Raw genomic sequence first — 20,429 nt, forward strand, 5'->3', positions numbered from 1 at the left:
TCATCCACTGAGCTGGGTAATTATTGAGCCCTTTCAACCTCAAAAATCATGTTCTTCTATCTGGCAAAACTGTCCTATTTCCTTCCCCACTTTCTCTTCCCCGTCTTTATGGAACACCTACTTGGACATTTAATGTCTTTGGTTCCTCTTTCAGTTTTCTGTTCTCTCCCACTTTCCGTCTTTATGTCTTCTTGCTCTAGTTTGAAGGAAGTTTTCTTCAACTTCATCTACCTTCCTACTGAAATGTTCATTTCTGCTAAGTTTTTAATTTCTAAGAGTTTTTTTTTTAAATTCCTTCTTGACAGTATCTTGTTCTTATGCATTCAGTGTATTAGAATTCTCGAGGCTAATGACAATTTCTGCACATCTCTCCTCCTGCAGTTTGTTTCTTTCCTTCCCTTGTTTTTCTTACCCTTTTCCCGTGGAGGCTTTACTCAAAGACCGGCTGTCCTTGCCTGCTGGCTCACACTGAAGGTCACACTGAAGGTCACACTGAAGGGCAGGGCACGGAAGAGCTGACGGGCAGCCCTGAGGGCACAGGTGAGTTCACCTGGAGCTTCATTTTAGGATGATCAGGCTATTCCTCTGCATGACAGACCTCCGAGAGCGTGCGTCTTTTCTCTGGGGCTGTCATGTGCACCACGGACCACTCTCCCGGGTTCACACAGGGAGACACAGAAGGCTGGCTGACAACATCCCAAGTGACGAGAAAGAGAGGCAGCTGGGGAGAGGGGAGCGTGGGGGCATCTCAACATCCAATATCTGATTTTTTAAAATTTCACTGACTTCAGAGAGAGAGGGAAGGAGGGACGGGGAGGAACAGAAACATCGATTCATTGTTCCACTTATTCATACATTCTTTGGTTGCTTTGTGTATGTGCCCTGACCAGGTAACAAACCCTCAACCTTGACATATTGGGATGCTCCAACCAACTGGGCTACCCAGCTAAGGCCTCAACATTCAAGATCTCAACTTCCATTTAACCCCCAACACTTCAGGACCATGATTCTGCCTCAACTGCATCTAGAGCCCCCGGACCCTCTGCTTTACCTGTCAAGAGCCTGATGTCCAGGAGGAGCATCTGCGAAGTGGCGGGGAGCTCCGTGACTGCTGCCCAGATCTGCCCTCTGCCAGCTCAGGTCTTGGTCTCTCAGAGCTGCCAGCTCGGTTACTCCTCCCCTCTCGCTTTCTACATTTGTCTCCTCTCTCTCCCTCTAGTATTTATGGATAAACTTATTTAAGGTAATTCCTTTAATGTCATTTTTAGTGAGGGTTTTAAAGGAAACAGTGGACGTTTGAACTGCGCCTTTAACCGAAGCCCATACGCCGTCCTCCTGTTTTTCTCATGATGCTTTATATTTCTTCCTGTTTACGGCCACTTGACCTATTTGTTATGGTCCATTTCCTCCAGCTGAACGTGAGAAAGCTGAGAGCAGAAACTTTTTTTGTCCACTGTGTGTGCAATACCTGAAACAGCCCTGACACGTGAGGCCCTCACAATACAGTCTACAGAATGGAGTACACACGGTGCCACTTTATTTTTAAGAATGTGTGCCTGCCCAGCTGCACACACATAAGCACCTAGGAAAAAAAAACAGAAAACCAAGACACATTCCGAGATGTTGAGAGTTCTCTCTGGGCAGTGGAACTGGGGTTATGTGCTATAATTTTCATTAGTTTTGGGGGGGCTATTTATTATATTTCTGAAAACAAATATGTATCACTTAAGTAACAAACATATTATAAATAGAGAAAGAAGCCACCCCTTAAACCTGAGCTGCAGAGAGATTAAGTAATCTGCCCGAGGTCGCAGCGGTTGAGCTGAGACTGGAACCCAAGCAGGCTGACTCCTCCATGCAATCGCTTTCTCGATGCCACAGGGCCACCTTCCCTCAGGCCTTTTCCTAGGACACCTATGTTGCAGCCATGTTCTCCAAAAAGCAGCCCTCTCAGATTCGAGAAACATGATGAGTCGCAAACCCCTCTTGGAGACACATAAACCATCGTCAGCAAAACCAAAGGGTGTGATGAGGTGCCAGAGTGGCTGGGGCCGCAGACTGGAAGGTGGGGGAGGACATCGGAGCGTGCAGATTCCAGCAGCAGCAATGCCCCAGTGCTCACTGCCAGGCCTCCTGGGAAGTGTGGGACTGAGAGGCCCACTCCGTCTGCAACAGAGGGCTGTCTGAGGAGTGGCGTCCCCAGGGTACACTGGCACCAGGAGCTGGGCTAGAACAGGCTCTGGGGGCAGCGCGGGGGGACTACAGGCAGCCTTGTTCACAACAGGGAACAATGGCTGTTTTGGCTGACTGTGTGGTCCCAAGCCTCATCCCCCACCAAATATGACAGTGCTGGATGATGAGAAAGGAGGCCGTGGGCCTTGTGGTGGTGTGGTGGCCTCTGTGGGGTTTGGGGCTGCAGCTCTTGATCTACAAGGATGTTCTGGCAGTGGGAATGGCCACACAATGCAACCAGATGAGCAGTTGCCTTGCACACACAGGTTCCTTTCTCTGCAGCTCAGCTGAGCAGGCTGATATACCCCTGCTAGGACAGCTCTGTCCTGCCCATCAACCTCCACACGGTCTCCCAAAAGGCCTTCTCCAATAAATAAAACCACCCCCTGCCCCCACTCAGACATGAAAGCACAACTGCTTTCAGAGGCGGGAGGCAGGGCTAAGTAGGGAAAAGAGCAGCTGCCTCCCTCGCTCTCTGCCAAAGCTGGCTTAGCCAAATCCCCAGGAAAATGCTGCTGCACATGAAACATGAAAATGCAAACCACAGACAGTCTGCTCTCCTTCCCATACACATGTTCAAACAAGACTGCTTTCCAGCCCTCGCTGATGGCTTCCACATGATGAGGTCATTTCCACGGCTCTGTCTGTGGCTTTTGCTCTCCATTATGATGAGCCAGTTTCAACTTATTTGACCCAGATGTGCAGGCCCAGGAAAGCAGGGCAGAAAAAACAGCAAACACAATGTGAGCATGAAGCCCCTCCCCACCTTCCCTCCACAAGAGCCAAGCAGAGCCCCCAGGTGACAGGCTAGGTGGCCCAGACTGGCAAAGCACCCCATCAAAAAACTCCTGTGGAGAGCTACAAGGGAGGGGCTGCTAGGGGTCTCCAGGGACTGCTCGTCCTTCCCCGCTTTGGGGCTCTCCCCTGGCTAGGTGACACTCTTCACCCTGGCATCCGCTGACCAGAAAACAGGCCAGAGGCTGGAGAGGAGGTAGCCACACTCCAGTGGAAGGCCAGAGAGGAGTGCTCTGTGCCCCCTTGGCAGGGTGCTGGGCGAAGTCAAGGCCTAAGGGGAACAGGGCTGAGGGGTGTGGTCGGGATCCTACTGGAAGCTTCAACCACTCACAGCAAACCTCAAACCGCTAATTCCCGGTCTCAGGGAGAGCACAGCAATGCTCTCAGAGCCGAGAAGAGGAGCGTGCTGGTTCTAGCAAGACCCTGGGTCAGATGGGCTCCTTTCCCCCACTCTCCTCAGTTCTCTGAGATCCAGGAGCGAGAACAGGAGTGTGACAGGGCCTGGCGGCCCACAGGCGCATTTGGTGACTCCGCACGCAGCCCAGAAGATGGCTGGGGTGGAGGTAGGGGTGGCCTTCTGTTGCTCCTGCAGAAGATGGTCCTTGAGGAACAGGAAATGCTCCTCGGGGAGCCTGGAGGGCTTCCTGCATTCCACAGGTCCCACTTTAACAGAAGGCTCATGGGTTGGTATCTAATGAGATAATGGAGCCGCTGACTGCAAGAACCCCACTTGCCCATGCGCAGGAAGAAATTATTCCGGGCTTGAACAGAGCAGACTACAAGAGCCGTTGGAGTGAACACTCAGGAATTCCACACACGGCCGCTCACAACTTCCCATATAAAGGCATCTCCTTCATTCACTCCGAGAGGCGCACGCGCATCAGTCTCAGTGCCACATCAGTGAAACGGCCACAACGTGTGTGCATTTGGGGGGGGGGGGCGGGCACGGCACACATCCCCCACGGGGTAAAGCCCCAGACTGCCGGAATTCTAGGTCCTCGCTCCCTGAGAAGTATGGCTCCAGAGTGGGCATCACCATCAGGCTGCCACAGGCTGGCCGCCACAGCCGGGGCCAAGGAATGAAATGGAACTGGCTATCCTGTGGGTAATCTGCCTTTGCCCACTGGTCCTGAGTAAGCTGACTTTTCCGCTGACTCGAGCCTTAAGACTGCCACAGAGTCTTGGGACCTTGCCCCATTTCTGCGTGGGAGGCAGGGAGGAAGGGAACTCTAGTATGGGGTGGTGGCACAATGCAACAACTCAGGATTTTCCACTTCTAAATAGGCTCTGAATGCAATGGCATCTCCTGGCCTCGTGGAAGCCATGAGTCTCAATGGGGAACCAAATAGAGGGCCTCTAGCAAAGGTGGCAAGGAGGCAGCAGCACTCAAGGCCTAGGCTCTGAATGCAATGGCATCTCCTGGCCTCGTGGAAGCCATGAGTCTCAATGGGGAACCAAATAGAGGGCCTCTAGCAAAGGTGGCAAGGAGGCAGCAGCACTCAAGGCCTCTGAGCTGAGGGGACAGGACAAGGAGAGTGGGGGCCAATCAGGGAGCCAGAGAAAGGTGGAGCCCAGATTCCAGCTGAGACTCCCATTCAGGTGGGCTGTGTGCAACTTCTGCTTGTTCGCATCCCGCTGTCCTTCCAAGCCTGGAGGGAGCCTGGACTCCTGGCATCAGGGGCTCTGAAGCACCCGGGGAAAGAAGACAGAACTGCCATCTTTAGGTGGCATTGACTGGTGAAACCAAAGCAGTAAAGAGAGACCCCTGTGGGCTCCCTCACCTTCTCCCTGTCCCAGGAATAAAGCCCACCTGATGCTAGATGCCTGCTCTAGAGCTCCCTCGACTGGGTTCCCACACCGCTGCCCTCACCGGGCACACCCTCTCCGTCACCCACCTTCCCATCACCCAGTCCAGCCCACCACAGGAGGCCTCTGTCTCCAGGAGTGGGACCAGTCACCTCCGTCACGCTGACCCACCAGCCCCAGTGCGCACCCCAGTGGCCAAGTACTCCATATCAGCACAGCATAGGTGTGTCTCTGTGGGTGGGTGCCAATCACCAGACTCGGATGTCCATGAGTCTTGGGTGTATGCAGTATTTGTTGAGGAACTGATAGGCCCTGAATGATGAGAGTCATCCGGGCTGTGAGGTAAGGCAGCTGCCAGGGGCCCTAATTCAGGTCAATCTTTGATCTGCTTCTTTTGTTCATTTGGTGAAGAGGGTAACATCCTAAAAATTACCTAAATGTCACATGAATATATTCTTAAATAATTCCAACACTTTTCACTGAGGTAAATACAGACCATAGCTGGGTGTTCATTATTCCAGTCTTTTTTTAAATGAGTTTGTGTCAGTATGAATGTATCTACATAAAAGCCTTTTTTTTTTTTTTTTTGGCACAACTGGGATAATCCTCTTTGGGTTACCCATGACCTCAGAGCACTCCCATGACAGTCCACACAAATCTCCTTCCCCCTCTGCGACAATCAAGGAGCAGCCCACCCTATGCATGCTCCATGCCTTGTTAACTAGCCCCACCCCTGCTGCCAACAGGGGTCACTGAGATTGTTTTTTCTTTGCCTTTCACAAATGGTGCTGCAATGAATGTTCTTGCACCGCTTTGTGCAGCTATGTGAGCAACTATCTCAATCAGATACCAAGAAGTAGAAATGCTTCCATGTATCTGAGGGACACAAGTTTTACGCTCTCACAGCTCTGGCCAAGTCCAATGTACTCCCGCCCACTGTGCATGAGCACCTGGGAGAAGCCGAGGTGTCTGTCCATCTCAGCTCACCAACACCAGCCATATCTGCAGGTGCCCTCAAAGGAGTAGCTTCTCTGTGGTCTAAGCTACCCTACACCTACAGAGACCCCACACAGCACAGCTCGATAAACACAGAAGGCTGCCAACTCACTCCTGCTTAATGGTGGTGCTCATCGTTCCCAGACCCCAGTGCAAGAGCAGTAATGAAATACAGAAGAGAACCAACCCATAACAGGGAAGGGACAAGAATGGGGAGGCAGCAGAGAATGAGGCTGCGGTGCACTTCTCAAAGTCAGGAAGTAGAAAGCAGCATGTGAACAGAGGGTGAACAGAGGCAGTGACCCTGAAGGATGCTGCAACCCAGAGCATGCGAGGGGCTTTGTCGAAGTGATTTCCAGCCAGGGGAAGCCAGCAGAGGCTCCGGGCTCTAAATAAGCAAGTATAGAGGGCAGGAAAGGAAGAGCTAGTTCACTGGACTTATCAGACTGGTTCTTCTAAATAAAAATGAACAAACATTCACCAGACACTCAAGGAAAACCAGCAGCCTAAACAAGAATGACCAAAATAAACAACCAAAACCAGAGCCCAAAGGAAATGAGATCACATAAGGGTCAGGAGATAATTTTTAAAACAATTCTAATCAGCATGTTGGAGAAAGTAAACCCAATTTGGCCCCTGCAAAGCAAGAGCAAGATGCTATGAAAAGGTAACAATCAACAAACCAGAGGGAAGAAAATTAAAACTATAATTGCCAAATTAAAACCTTCACTACAGGGCCTAGAAGACAGAGTTCAGACAATCCACCAGTGTCGAGGAAGAAAAGACCCAGATGGAAAGAGTGGGGACAGAAGCACACATCATCAACCCAGGAAGTCTAACACTAACGGGGTCTCCAGTAGGGAAAATAAGGAGATTATTTTAAAAAGTAGAGTGGAAGAATGACAAAGACTCTAAATCAACAGGGTCCAAAAAAAAATACCCAGCAAAATGAAAAGAAAAAAAGAAAAAAAGTTCAACCTATACACCTTACAAAATTTCAGTACACCCAAGAGAATATACTGTAAGTTTCTAGAAAAGGAAACTAAAAAAGCAATAAAACCAAAAACAAAAAGCAAATTAGCTATAAAGAAATGAGAATCAAATTGGCATCAGATACCTCATTAGCCATAATGAATGCTTGGAGTCAGCAATCATTGTCTTTAATGTTTTGAAGGAAAATAAAATTGGCGACAGGGGAGCCATCGGGAAGGAAAGGCTGAAGGCCCTGAGATTCTCACCTGACATGCTGATAAAGCCTAAAGTAGATCTCAGTATAGGTAGGACTCCAAAGGCCACTTTTTAGAATTCTAAAAATAACAACATAAATGTCAAAAACTGGGAGGAGCAGGGACAGAGGGTGAGAGAAGTACAGGCAGACCTAGCAGACGCCTCGGTTTGGTTCCAGGTCACGTAAGGTGAGTCGCAGAACTTTGGGTTTTCCGGTACATATGAAAGTGATGTTTACACTATACTACAGTCGGTTAAGTGTGCAATAGCATTATGTCTTAAGAACAAGGTACCCACTATAATTAAAAATACATTATTGCTAAAACATGCTAACCATCATCTGAGTCTTTGTCAAGTTGTGATCTTTTTTGCTGGTGGATCAATTTGCAAAAGTTTTTGCAATAAAATGAGATAAAAAGAAGCTAAACTTTTCAACTCCCAGTGTGGGGATTTGATAATGTCAGAATGTGATAAATTAAGAAACAGCTACAGAAGCTGGACAGCAAGCAGGGTGGGGAAGAGCGCCCCAGAGCCTGCTCCTGACCTCGTGAGCCCTCTGGCGCTACCTGATTACTGGACTGTGTGACAGTGTGACTCTGATAAAGGTTCTAGCCAGAGACTCTTATTCAGTCCAGATCCTGTTTTCGAGAAAGCTCCTTAGTAATTCTGATGAGTAGTTCTAGGGAGCAGCCACAAAGAACCTCCAGGTTCCACTCAAACCTGAGACAACATAATCTCGGAGGACACAGGAGCCCTCGGAGGCAGGCCAGCCTGATGCTGGGTTCCTCACTTGTCATTCAGAGGAATGGAGTCTCGGAGCCATCCCGTGACTTGCCCTGGTGTCCCACACTGGCCACACTTGGGGAGTTTCTCACGCTAGAAGACGATAGTGCTCTTCAACACTCACTCAGGCAGAGAACTGTTTGGCGAGGCTTTTTCTCTTGGTCATTGTTCAGAGAACTCTTGTCCTTCGGCTCAGCTGCCATGGGAGGGACACGCACAGGGCTGGGGTAAGAGGCCCGTGCCAGTCTGTGCTGGAGCCGGGTCCATGGAGCCTGGTACCCAGATTTCTGTCCAGTTGCTGGAGGGCCTCCCACACTGCCCTGCCTCGCCGGGGCTGGCACCAGCCTGGACTGCACTCCAGCAGGCACAGCTCTGTCGCCCCCAGAGAGACCAGGGTCAGACCCCAGAGATCCTCTGCCACAGAGGAAAGGCGGCAACGCAGCAGCAGAAGTCTCCTGATGCCCAAAATGTAGAGGAAGGAGGCCCGAATCAAACATGTCACGTTCAACAGCAGAGACTAGAAACTGAACTGGAGAACAAGGGTAGAGCTCTACAAGTTAGTGGGGAAACAGTATCCGTTCTTCTAAGGACCTGCCGATTTTTCTTAATCTTCATTTGTAAAATATAATTCACACATAAAACAGCGTATAGGTACAAGTACACATATTTGTGTACACACATAAAATATACAATGTGTACCGTTTAAAGACCTAAAATAAATGTAAACATACACATGCATGGAGCGCACAGCCCAGGAAACAGAACATTCCCACGACCTGTGTGTCCTTTCAGGCCCGTCCCCCCACGACCGTGCTGCTGAACGAGGTGTCAATCTTGTCTCTTCTGTCTCCCTAGTCTCCTAAAGTATGTAAGCTCCCTATACATTGCTTAGTTCTGTCGGTTTTCAACTCCATCTGGGGTCACACTGTGCGCACCCCGTGTTTTGCTTCTTGTAGTTCATTCATTTTCACTGCAGTAGGGAAGCAGCACAGTGGCGGAGCGTGGTTTATTTACCTATTTTATTGTGAGCTGACATCCAGGTTGTTTCTAGTTTCCTTTTTTTTTTTTTTGGTCCTAAATTATTAGGAAGGAATTTTACAAACACAAAATCAGCGATAACGGTGGAGCTGGAGAGTACTGCACCTTCTCCAACCTGCAGGGCGAGGACCACCAGTAGTGTGGTTGGGACCGTGGCCCTTTCCAAGGCCACAGCTCTCAGAGCACAGATGTCAGCCCTCGCACCTCCCTGTGCTTGTGGACCGCTCTGGTGATCCACTGGATGTCAGGATTCCTTCTGATGGCCTCGTGGAATGGATTGATGAGTACGGCCTCAAAGAACTTGTATGTGGAATCTTCACCAACCCAGTAAGATTTGGGACTCTCAGAGCCCCGCGGTGGCACCCAGCCTGCTCCTCAGCAATAGAACGGAGGCTTCGGGCAAACTTCAGCTGGGTAACACCATAACGGACAGGCCTGCCACAGGTCACAGCCTCGGGAACAGGGTGTTTGCGGCCTCAACGGTGCACACAAATCTGATACATGACATATCCTTGCTTGGCCTCGTATCCCAGCCTCCGCGCTTTATCAGGCCTGGTGGGGCGGGGGGCGCTGTGGAGCAGAGAGTGGGCGGTACTGCCAGCAAGGCGCCCTGAGAAGGAAGCGCATCACTGTGACTGCTCCCCCCCCACAGCTCCTGCATGTGCTTGTAGGCGCCCATCTTGGTTTACCTGACGGCTGTGGCCAGATAGAAAGGAATGAAAGCCTTTTTCCCACTGTTTCTAGTTTCTTCTGCCATGAACAAGGCTGCCAGGGAAACTCTTATAGGACTGGTTAGTCTTTTAAAATGCTCCTCCCACTCCTGGCCAGAGGGCTCAGTGGGTTGAAGCCTAGTCCCACGCACCAAAAGATTGCTGGTTTGATTCCCAGTCAGGGCATATATAGGAGGCAACCAATCAATGTTTGCCACATTGATGAAGATGGCTCTGTCTACATCTCTCCCTCTGAAATCAATAAACGTATCCTAGGGTGAGGATTAAATAAAATAATAAAATGATAAAATAAAATACAAATACTCCTCCCAAACAAGTCCTCACTCTAAACTCAGAGGCCCAGTTTCACCTCTTCAAATAGCCCAGGGAGGAAATCCCTGCCTGTAGCTAAAAGCATGAGCACCTCTCTGCACCCGAAGGTGATGGGGTTCCCGGGATCCCCCCACGCCCTGCCCTGGCCTCACTCAAACAAACGCCTTCTCCTCCTCTGAACCTGAGATTCCACACCCCTGCTCTACAATGGGAAAACAATTGGCCTTTTTAGCCAGTCTGGGTTTCTGAGTCACACCCCTCTCCCGAGTATCTGCCCCCTTCTTCCCAGGTAAGAGGGAACAAAGATCTCAATCAAAGGGCTCCATTGACAGGCCAGAGGCGTGACTGTGTGAGAACCACAAGAGGAGGCGATCCAGGCTCTGCCCTGCTTTCGAGCCAGGAGCAGCACTCAGGGGCCATCCATCCGGCCCACCCAGCCCTCAATTCTCTGCATGGCCGCAGGGGGGAGAGAAGAAACCTGCCCGTGGTCAGCGCCTGGAGCTTTTCTGTCCTGTTGCAGATACTGTTCCAGTTCAGGCTCACAGATTTTGAAAGGGGTCAACAGTAGTAGAAAACGACTAACAGCAACTACACGCCACATGCCGGCAGCTGTGCTAAATGCTTTATGTACCTTCTATCAATGGGTCATTTAAATTAAAAATAAAATAAAAAAGGAAACACACAAGACTGGAATTTAGAAAACTAGAGACTATCACACAAAGTAAGGGCAGAAATGTTTTGCACCCCTTTTGTTCCCTTGTATCTATGTGGATTCATTCACAGGTCGGGGTCACAGTGCAACATGCGTTTTCTCACTGTGGGCAGAGGCTAATAAATCATGTTCTTTCTTTTTTCTTTTTTAAACATTTAATTTATTTTTAGATAGAGGGGAAGGGAGAGAGAAAAATATCAATGTGTGGTTGCCTCTTATGTGCCCCTCACTGAGGACCTGGCCCACAACCCAGACATGTGCCCCGACTGGAAATTGAACTGGTGACCGTGTGGATGGCAGGCCAGCACTCAGTCCACTGAGCCACACCAGCCAGGACAAATTGTATTTTTTCTTATTTATGCTGTAACTGTCCAACTGAGATGTGTTTGGTTGCCAAGTGAATTTACTACTTACTTCCCCTAACTCGTCTGTGCTACACCCCACAGCCACCAACCGCCCGCCAGGCTCCCAACACAAAGGCCTCCTTTCTATTTCTCTTTCCACCCCCAGAACATGCGCAGTTCCCTCGGCCTAGAACATTCTCCTCGCCCCTCCTCTCCATATCTTTGCACAGCTGGTTCCTTTCCATCCTTCGGGTCTTGGTTTGGGTGCCACCCACAGAGGGCCCTCCTGGGCACCCAGCCCAGCAGCCCTCTCCTGGTCCTGGCCCCGGAGACCTCTGTTTCCTGACTGGCAGACTGCCTCCCCACCAGGACTCCAAAGACAGCGATGCTATCTGAAGTCCAGCCAATACACATAGCATCTAGCACCTGGCGCACACTTCGTCTTTGTTAAATGAACACAGAAACTTCCCAACTCCTCACAGCTAGTAAATGGCAAAGCCGGGATTCCAGCCCCGCTGTTTCTGACCCAAGGCTTATTTATGTGTAACCTCTGCACGGCAGTGAAACTCAAACAGCACACTGCTCTCAGGTCACACCACTGGTAAGTGCTGGTGCTGGGACAGGGCCCAAGCATGCCTAACACCGATGCCCATGCTCCATTATGTCACAGAGTGGGGAGCAGCCTCTCAGGGTTACGAGGGGATAAATCGGGGTGAGATCTGGAGGGGATAAATGAGAAGACTGCAAAACCTTCAGGCTAGAAGAAGAAATTGGCCAGTGACCAGAGGTACTGGAAGAGATGGAAAGTGACCGGTTCAGAAATGGGGGAGGGGTTGGAAGGAGCTCCCCCAGGGCACTATTCTGGGAAGGTCTGGAGAAACTGCTGGAGAAAGCAAAAAAAAAAAAAAAAAAAAATCAAGGGACAACTGTGCAGGGAGCTCAGAGGGCTGAGGCTGCAGGAACTACACTTTAAGGTCCCTCCTGGCATGTTAAGTGCTGGCGACTCTGGGAAGGAGATGGGAGAGGCTGGACTGGAAAGGCTCTGGCACTGAGGTCAGAGGAGCGGCTATAGCAATACTTTGGCAATGCTGCCACCTTGAGGCTGTGGGATGCTTGGCCCACGGGAACAAATACAGATGGTCAGCTTGTGGCTTTATGCTTCTGCAGCCATTTACTGGGTACCTAATATGGGTAAGCTGCTGGGGACCGGAAGTGGGTCCGACATACTCCAACTTTAAGTGACCTCTGACCCCTACATCCAGGCACTGACCAAACCCTGTTGACTTTACTTCCCCTTTTCATAATAGCAGGACTGTGAGGACATAGTGTTTTCTCTGTCTCTGAAGCTCCAGTATCCGGCAGAGAGCCCAATACATCAGGAAAACAACGCAGCTACTATTCAGTAAGTGCTAACTGCTCTGCAACACATGTGCACACCGAGTCTTTTTGCCTATGCAGTACTTGTGGGACTTCCACATGGAGATGTCCATCCAATAGGTGCTCATCATAACGTGACCCTGGAGTTCTTGGAAAGGTTAGGACAGAGAAACAAACATGGGTATCACCTGCACACAGATGTGTTTAAAGACCAGTTAGTGTGTGTGAGTTGCCTGGGATTTTGCTAAAATGCAGAGTCTGAGCCTGAGGCTTGGGGCAGGGGCCTGAGACTCTGCATGTCTAACCAGCTCCCAGGTGCTAGCAATACTGCTGGGCCACAGACCACACTTCTGAGTGGGGCAAGTCTGACGAAGAGCTGACAAAGTGGCCAGAAAGTTGAATCTGGCCCAGCTGAGAGTGACATTTTCATTTTTAAAGGTGTTGTTTAAAAAAAAGAGAGAAAGCATATGCCCTGGTTGGGTAGCTCAGTTGGTCAGAGTGTCGGCCAAATATGCCAAGGTTGCGGGTTCAATCCCTGGTCAGGGCACATACAAGAAGCAACCGATGAATGCAGAAATAAGTGAAAACAACAAATCAATGCTTCTCTCTCTCCAAAAATCAATTTAAGAAAAGAAAGAGAAAAGGAGGAATATATGACAGAGACCATTTGTGGCTCATAAAGCTTGAAATATTTACCCTCTGGTCCTTTCCACAAACCATTTGCCAGACCCCGACTGGAAGACCATCCAGGGGCAGGCTGCACAGCCACACAGGACGAGAGGGGAGCGCGGGGCTCTGAGGCGCACTGCTGACTTCCAAAACACCACACCTTGCATGGGAAAGGCGTGGGAGATAAAAGTGTAACGCACTGCGTGCGTGCTGACGCTCACGCGAAGAAGGCCGCTCTGGAAAAGATGAGCTAGCGTCCGAGGCATCCAGGCGGGAGTGGGCTGCACTGGGGGAAAGGCAGAAGGACTCTGGGCTCCGAATGGGGACAGGGCCTGCAGCAAGCTGACATCTGATGACTCATTTTGCAGTGGTTGCAGAGTGGGGGGCAGGGGGAGACCAACAAAAAGAAAGACAAGGAGAGGCCAGCATTACTTGTGTGCAGTAATCATACAAGTTCTCGAAAAATAAGGAAAGGCTGTGAATTCTACAGAGTTGCTCTGTGGAGAACCTTAATTTTGGCTGAGGGTGGGGCAAGTGGGCAGAGGGATGCCAGGAGGGAGGCAATGGGCGGGGGCGGCGGCAGAATAAAAGCCCCAGGGCCTGTGGTCAGGGGCTGCCCCAGTGCCATTTGGCCACAGTGCCTTCTGTCACGCTCCTGCACTCCGTGTTGAAGAACACATTTGTTTAAATGTCAGTTCCAGGGAAAGTAAATACAGCTGTCCATTTCTGTCAATCTGAATCAATCAAGCTGGCTCTCTTTCAGCACAGAACCAGGCTGCTTTAGAAAGCTTTGCTTGCCTCATACATAGTTCCGAAGAACAACAATAGCCCTTTCTTGGGGTGTGGGAAAGACAAAGTCTGTCAGAAAGGCTGTGGCAGGATATCCGTAAAGCCAAACTGTTCTGGAAAGACAGAAGGCAAATAAAGAGACAGAGGGACACGTGCTGCAAAGCAGACCCCAGATTTTCCTGCTTGAAAGGAGCCTTCCAGGTCGGCCAGTCCCCCCTGCAGTGCCCCCAAAGCTGCTACTAAATCTAACCCTCTAAAGGGGAAAGCTCACATCATGTCTGGCTTTTAGCATGGAACCTTCTTCTTCCCCTTTTTAATATGCTAAAAAAACTTGCAAGCAAAAAAATCTCTGACTTTTAACCCGAGTTCCTACCCATCTCAAGCCCATCCCCTCAAGCACACTTGTCTCCCTACTGGAAAGTGCGTTTCCTCGGGGAAGCAGATGATCTTTGCAGCACCTGGCACCTGGCACCTGGCTCATTTCACAGCAGTGTGGGGAGCAAGTCCTCACCTACGATAAGACCTCGGTGATTCTGCTGCCTGCTGGCTGTGTGATGGCGGCCAAGTCACTCAGCCTTTCAAAACCCAGTTCCCTTGCCTGGAAAGTCTTGGCCCAACACTATTTTGAAGACAAAGTACAATAACACACGTAAAACATTTAGCGTAGTGGCTAGCACAAGAGTAAGGATTCAGTAAGTGTTGACAATCGTTTACTATTCAGTTAGTAGGCGAACCTGTTCTCTCCCATGAATCACATTGAAACATACTACACCAGAGGTGCCACGGCTCCTCACTCAGTCCCAGGCAGGTGCAGTGCTATCCATGCAGTCCCGTCCCTTCCATCCCAACCGAACAGGTGCCCAGCCCTTTGCTGGAGCAGTATATTCTGCGGGTTCCTAGTGAACTAAGGGAACCCTCCACCGTATCTGGGCCCTGGTGTGACAACCCCACACCCACCTTACCCACAACCACCAACAGGGCCAGAGGTCTGTGTCCCCCAGGACCTGTGGGAGGACCATACCCACCCATCGGGGGTACCCCTACCAAGGATACCCACAGTATGCCTGGCAGGACGAATCTCAGGAGCCTCCTAAAACCAGTGTATGCACTGGAAAGGGAAAGGAGGAAGGACGACAGCAGGTGTCAGGTGGCCTTGGTAGCACGCTGGGCTGGCCTCTGTTGCTGCCGCTGCCTCCTGGACAACCTGGGCTGAGGAGCCACAATCCAAGTGCTGCTTGCAGGCGCACTGCCTCCTGTCGCTGGGATAAACGACTAGTGCCAATTTCCATTTCCTCTTTCTTTGAAAAGTGCCTAACCTGTGGACTTTAAATTTTAGCATCTGTGATGGGTGTGCAATGGTTTCTCATGATTCCAATGTGCCTACTCTCATTACTAGTGACCTTGAACATAAAAATACACAATTTTGGTGATTTGCTTTTACAAATCTTTTGAATTGCTTTTATATATTTTAGTCCATTTTTTTCTGTTTGTCTTGTTTTTACTCACTTGTAGGGAATTTTAAAATATTCTATATGCTAATATTTGTCACTTTTATAGGTTGGCAAATATCTTCTCCCTAGCTGTCTCTTAACCTTTCTTATAGCATATTTTCTAGTACGGAGATTTCTAATGTCATGTTTACCAGTCTTCCCCTCAGGCTTTGTGTGTTTCGGTCCTTGAGAATAGTTTTCCAATCTAAGGTCATAAAAATAAGCCTAATTTTCCTCTGCAATTTTTTTCACATGGAATCTTTGGTTCACGTAAATTTGAACCAAATTTTATGTGATCATGGTACAGGCTAAGGTTCTGGTTTTCTTTTTCCATCTTGACAGCTCCAACACCATGCATTGATTACGCCGCCCCTTACCCTCTGATTTGAAAACAGGTTCATCACACGCCAAGCTCCCATGCCCGACCAGGTAGAATCATAAGTCTGGTGTGCTAAGCGTCTTCCTCAGCCCTAGCACGTGCCCATTTTTCTCCCACAGAATTTCTTGGCTCTTCTTGGCCTTTCACTCTTTAATCTAGATTTTAGGATGAGTGTGCCAGTTTCTATGGAAAACCACCATGTTTGGCTTTAACAGGGGTGCCATGTACTTTACAGAGTAACTGGGGAAAGAGCTGATGTATTTATAGGATTGTCTTTCTATCATGACATGGTATCTCTTCACTTATTTTTGTCTTCTCTTACATCCTTCAGTAAAGTGACATAATTTTTTTCAAAAGAAAATACTACACCAGAGCAGGGTTTCTCAACCTCGGCACTACCGACATCTCTTGTTGTGGGGACCTGTCCCGTTTTACAACATAGTTAGCAGCATTCCTGATTTCTACCCTCCAAAGGCCAGCAGGAACCCTACCTCCCCCATTCTGACAGCCAAAAATTGTCTTCTGAGATTGCCAAATGTCTCCCAGAAGGACAAAATCCCCTCTACCTTCCTTTGAGAACTACTGCACTAGGACACGCAAATCAGTTATGGAGAGCAGCCACCCCTCCCTGATTTCCCACCATGCCAACCTCCCCACATGCAGCCACCTGGGCCACCACTAGCTCACCACTCAGCTGCCTTGGAGGAAACATGTGGTAGGTGCTGTAAATATCATTGGAGAACTGCAACTGGAGCTCAGGGCTGCCCATCAGGAGCTGCGCCACCTGATCCACCTGAAATGGTGTCTTCTCCAGGATCACAATGGCATCCTCTCCGTCCCCAGAGGCCTCATTCACCTGTAGGCAGAGTCACAGGTGAGGCCTGGAGAACAAACTCCCAAGGCCCTTGGAATTCCCAACCCTTGGGATTTCCTTCCCTGTAAGTTTCCCTCTGGGCAAGTCTAACCAATGGCATCGATGTTCCTCCTCCAAGAGGAGAAATCATTACCCTTGTGGCAGTGCTCACACCTTTCTTCTAAAAGATGCAAAGCTTCTCAGCTGTCTTCAGTTTTAAGCTCAGAAGGCCTCTGTTAAATTCTCCACATTTCACAGATGAAGACATGGAGGTCTAGAGAGATTAAGTGATTTGCCCAAGGTCACCTGGACAGTCAATATTGAAAATAAAACCAGAATCCGGGCATCCCAACTAACTCCAACCTCGATCAGCCTCGTGGCTAAACTCAGGCAGGTGCTACAGACTAGAGACAGATGGGGCTGAGAGAACCAGACAGAACTTTGTTTAAAACAAGAGACATGGAGAAAAGTGTGGTCTCCCTATTCTCCCAAAATGAGGGCTCCTGCTAGCAGTTCTGGGGAACCCTAAGACCTGCCCTTGGCTAGGCCTCCTCATCAGTTTCAGGATGGTCTCCAGTCTCTCCCAGTCCCTGCTAGAGAGCTGAGCAGGTGGCATTAGAGCCAGCTGTGTGTATCTGCCTGCCCCCAAATACTCTGCACTCCTGAAGCTCAGGGATGGTAACTTTGATCTCTACATCCCCAGTACCTAGCTCAGTGCAGGCCTGTCAGTGCATGGTATGTGGAATTGAATTACTCATTTAATAAACTGTTTCCTCTGTTAGGGCTGGAATCCTGTACAGCAGGGATCGTATCTCCTACAGTCTCTTGTCGTTCCCGGAGGCACCGAGGAGCAAGACAGTCCAGCAACATTTACTGGGTTCCTAGTACGTTTACAGGTTGAATGAATAAGTGATGAATGACTTGGAGAATGTAACACGATTTTTAAGAAAATCTGCAATGCGCCCTATTAAGTGTTTGTGGTTATTTTTAGAGGAGGAGAAATTAGGAAAATCAGCCCTACACGAGTTAAACTTCCTTAACTCTAGAGGTGACCAGGTCTCCTCCGCACCGAAAGCTTTTCGGAACTGCCCTTTCTCACCCTCCCCTCCCAATAACGCGATTGGTTCTGCCCGGCAGAGCGACGACAAGATCAGCCCTCCCAACGATGACGCGTCACACACCTGCGCCCCCTCCCAGAGCCGCCCGTAATACCTTGCCGTGTAGGAACAGGATCTTATCCCGCGCGGACTCTCTCAGCACTTTTTTCACTCTAAAGCCGGAGAAAGGAAAATGGACAGGGGCCGAGGTGCCATTCCCAACGCCGGCTGCCTTGGCTGTCTCGTCTTCTGTGCCCGAGGATTCCGCCCCGGCAGCAGCCAGTTCGCGCTTTCTCTTGCTCGGCGGAGATGCCGCGTCCGCCATGTTGTTCGCCCGGAAGTGCGCCTGCGCAGACCCCAGATGCGGCCCGCCCACTTGCGTGACGGGCCGCGACTACAATTCCCTACGTGCTTTGGGCATTGACGCCTCACAGACCCCGTGACCTGTCGGGATGGCGGTTTGTCACCAAGTTGCTGCCCGGTTACCCTAGCGCTGGTTCGCCGGAGTTGAGACAGGCGCTGAGAGGAGAAAGAGACAACGACTGCCTAAACGCGCGGGCCAGCTGCGCTGTGCGGGGGACGCCAGCCCAGCCGCCCGCGCCAGAAGCTGAAGGCTTTGACACCTTATTCGGATACCAACATTGTAACAAAAATTATACCAACGCTGATTAGTTAACGTGGAAGGAATGCTTCTGAAACTAATCGGTTGAGCTTATCTCATTTCTTAGTCGATCTTTATTTTTATAGAGAATACTTAAATTGTTTTTCGTCTATTTTACAGAATCTTCATTGCGTTCAGTTCTTTGTAGATTCAGTCCTTGCAGAATAGAAAGGTGAGTGAACAAAGGCAGCACTACATTGCCATCTCCTGCTGCTCTTCTTGCGGCCTGGGGGCTTCTGCCTCCTCTGTACCTACTTGCCTGCGTGTCTGCTATGCGACCCCGAGGTGTGATTTGCAGCATGAATATGATTTATCTATTAGTTTCTTCTTTGGGGAGGGCGGGGAACATATGAGCATTTTATCTACAGTTTCTGCTTTGTTTCTTTTGTACCCATTATTTCTGACTAGTCCCGTTTCCCTTGGTGTTATTTCACAGATCTAAATCTTGTCAAGAGTTGGTACAGCAAGTTTTAGTAAAAAATTCTAGTATTTTTGCCAACATTGGTTTTATTGAGTTTGTTTTTTCAGACAAAATAATGGTGGGCGCAATTTTGAGTCGGTCAGTAAATCATGAAGTGTACTAGATGTCAATGACAGTTTGCTTTGGCGTTGATTTTCTCTACCAGAAATATACTCGTATATGATGAGGTGGATAAAAGGCTAATTGTTTTATGAAGCAAAGATCATTAGTAGGGGGAAGCTTAGGATCTGGAATAATTATCTTCAACCACAAACACTTGCTGTTTGTCGACAAGTTTCCTGGGTATACCCCTCACCTTCTGGAAATATACAATAGGCTGTAAACTGTGCAACCCCCAAACAAAATGTCCTGGAGCAAAATGGCAACAGCAAACCCAGCTTGGAATGGTGAGGCCTTGATCTTATGAAAATTTCTAGGTGTGCGCCTTCTTCCTCTTTTCCTTCCTTCCTCTTCTTTTTGTACCCCCCTCCATGGTTTTTTAAAAATTTTCTTCCTTGCACCTTGAAAAGAATTTGAGCAGAGTTGCTATATTTTAACAAAAAGAACCCTGAATTGGGAGCCATAAAGCCTGGCCCCAACGCTGACTAGCTGTGCAGCATCGGGGAAGTCACTTACCCTCTTTAGGCCTCCGTTTCTACTTGCCAGACACTTATTCAGTCCGTCCTCAGTTAAGACAGAAGACACCTCTATATTCATAGAATTCATGTTCAAATAGACACGAAGTGAACAAATACTATACTTTCAGACAATGATTAATGTATTATTTATAGAATAAACAGGGCAATGGGACAGAGCTGGGCATAGGAAGGACTTTAGAGAAGGTGGTCATGGGCCTGTTTGGAGATGACACTGACCTAAAACTGGAATGATACGAAGGAAACAGCCCTGGCTGGTGCGGCTCAGTAGTTTGAGCACTGGCCTATGAGAAAAAGGGTTGCTAGTTGATTCCCAGTCAGGGTACGTGTCTGGGTTTCAGACCAGGTCCCTAGCAAGGGATGCAAGGGAGGCAGCCACATATTAATGTTTCTCTCCCTGTTCCCCTCTCTCTAAAAATAAATCTTTAAAACAAATATCCATAAAGTCAGAATTCTAGTCTTAAGCCCTGGCTCAAGGGAAGGATGAGCTCACAAGGGCCTCAGCTATCAAAGGACCTACTGGAATACGAGCTGGCAGAGTGAAAGGGACCTTTACCAACACCACAGATCACTGTTCAGCTCACTGCTGGTTCTCAGAGGCCTTTGTCAGTTGATGGTTTTGGTTCAGCTCGTTGGGAATCATCAGAAGGCTCTGCCCTATTCACTTGATAGCCAGTAGCCACGTGTAGCTATTTAAATTCATTAGGATTAAAATTAAAAATTCAGCTTCTCAATCATGCAGCCCCGTTTCAAGTGCTTGAGAGCCACGTAGGAATCGTGGCTACTGTACTGAACAGCACGGATGTGGACCATTTCCTGTCATCACAACAAGTTCAAGTGGACGGTGCTGTATTAGGAGGTTATTACTTGAAAACCGTAGTCTCTGTAAGCATCAACCCCCTTCAGTCTTCTTGAATCTCAAAACTTCTCCCAAATCTTTTTTTAAAGGACTAAACACTTCCACCAGATATCCGAAAAACAGTTCAGCTAAAAACACCTGCAATTTCAGATGCATGATTAAA

The 20,429-nt window shown here is 49.1% G+C and overlaps 1 protein-coding gene and 1 pseudogene across 2 annotated transcripts in view; both read right to left on the minus strand.

The window, feature by feature from the left end:
• Positions 1 to 18,036, minus strand: part of DCPS (decapping enzyme, scavenger) — a 40,256-nt gene extending 22,220 nt beyond the window's left edge. For both annotated transcript variants that reach the window (XM_037134250.2, XM_037134249.2), the window contains exons 1-2: positions 17,746 to 18,036; positions 16,368 to 16,536 (exon numbers count right to left, since the gene is read on the minus strand). In XM_037134250.2, the coding sequence (XP_036990145.2) occupies positions 16,368 to 16,536; positions 17,746 to 17,955 (379 nt within the window). In that variant the 5' untranslated portion in view covers positions 17,956 to 18,036. The remainder of the gene's footprint in view (positions 1 to 16,367; positions 16,537 to 17,745) is intronic.
• LOC128626556 (60S ribosomal protein L15-like) lies at positions 6,819 to 11,877 on the minus strand (annotated as a pseudogene).
• Positions 18,037 to 20,429: the final 2,393 nt, after the last annotated feature.

Source organism: Artibeus jamaicensis, unplaced genomic scaffold (assembly GCF_021234435.1).
Source record: "Artibeus jamaicensis isolate MK-2021 breed Jamaican fruit bat unplaced genomic scaffold, CSHL_Jam_final scaffold_660, whole genome shotgun sequence".
Classification (NCBI taxonomy): domain Eukaryota; kingdom Metazoa; phylum Chordata; class Mammalia; order Chiroptera; family Phyllostomidae; genus Artibeus; species Artibeus jamaicensis.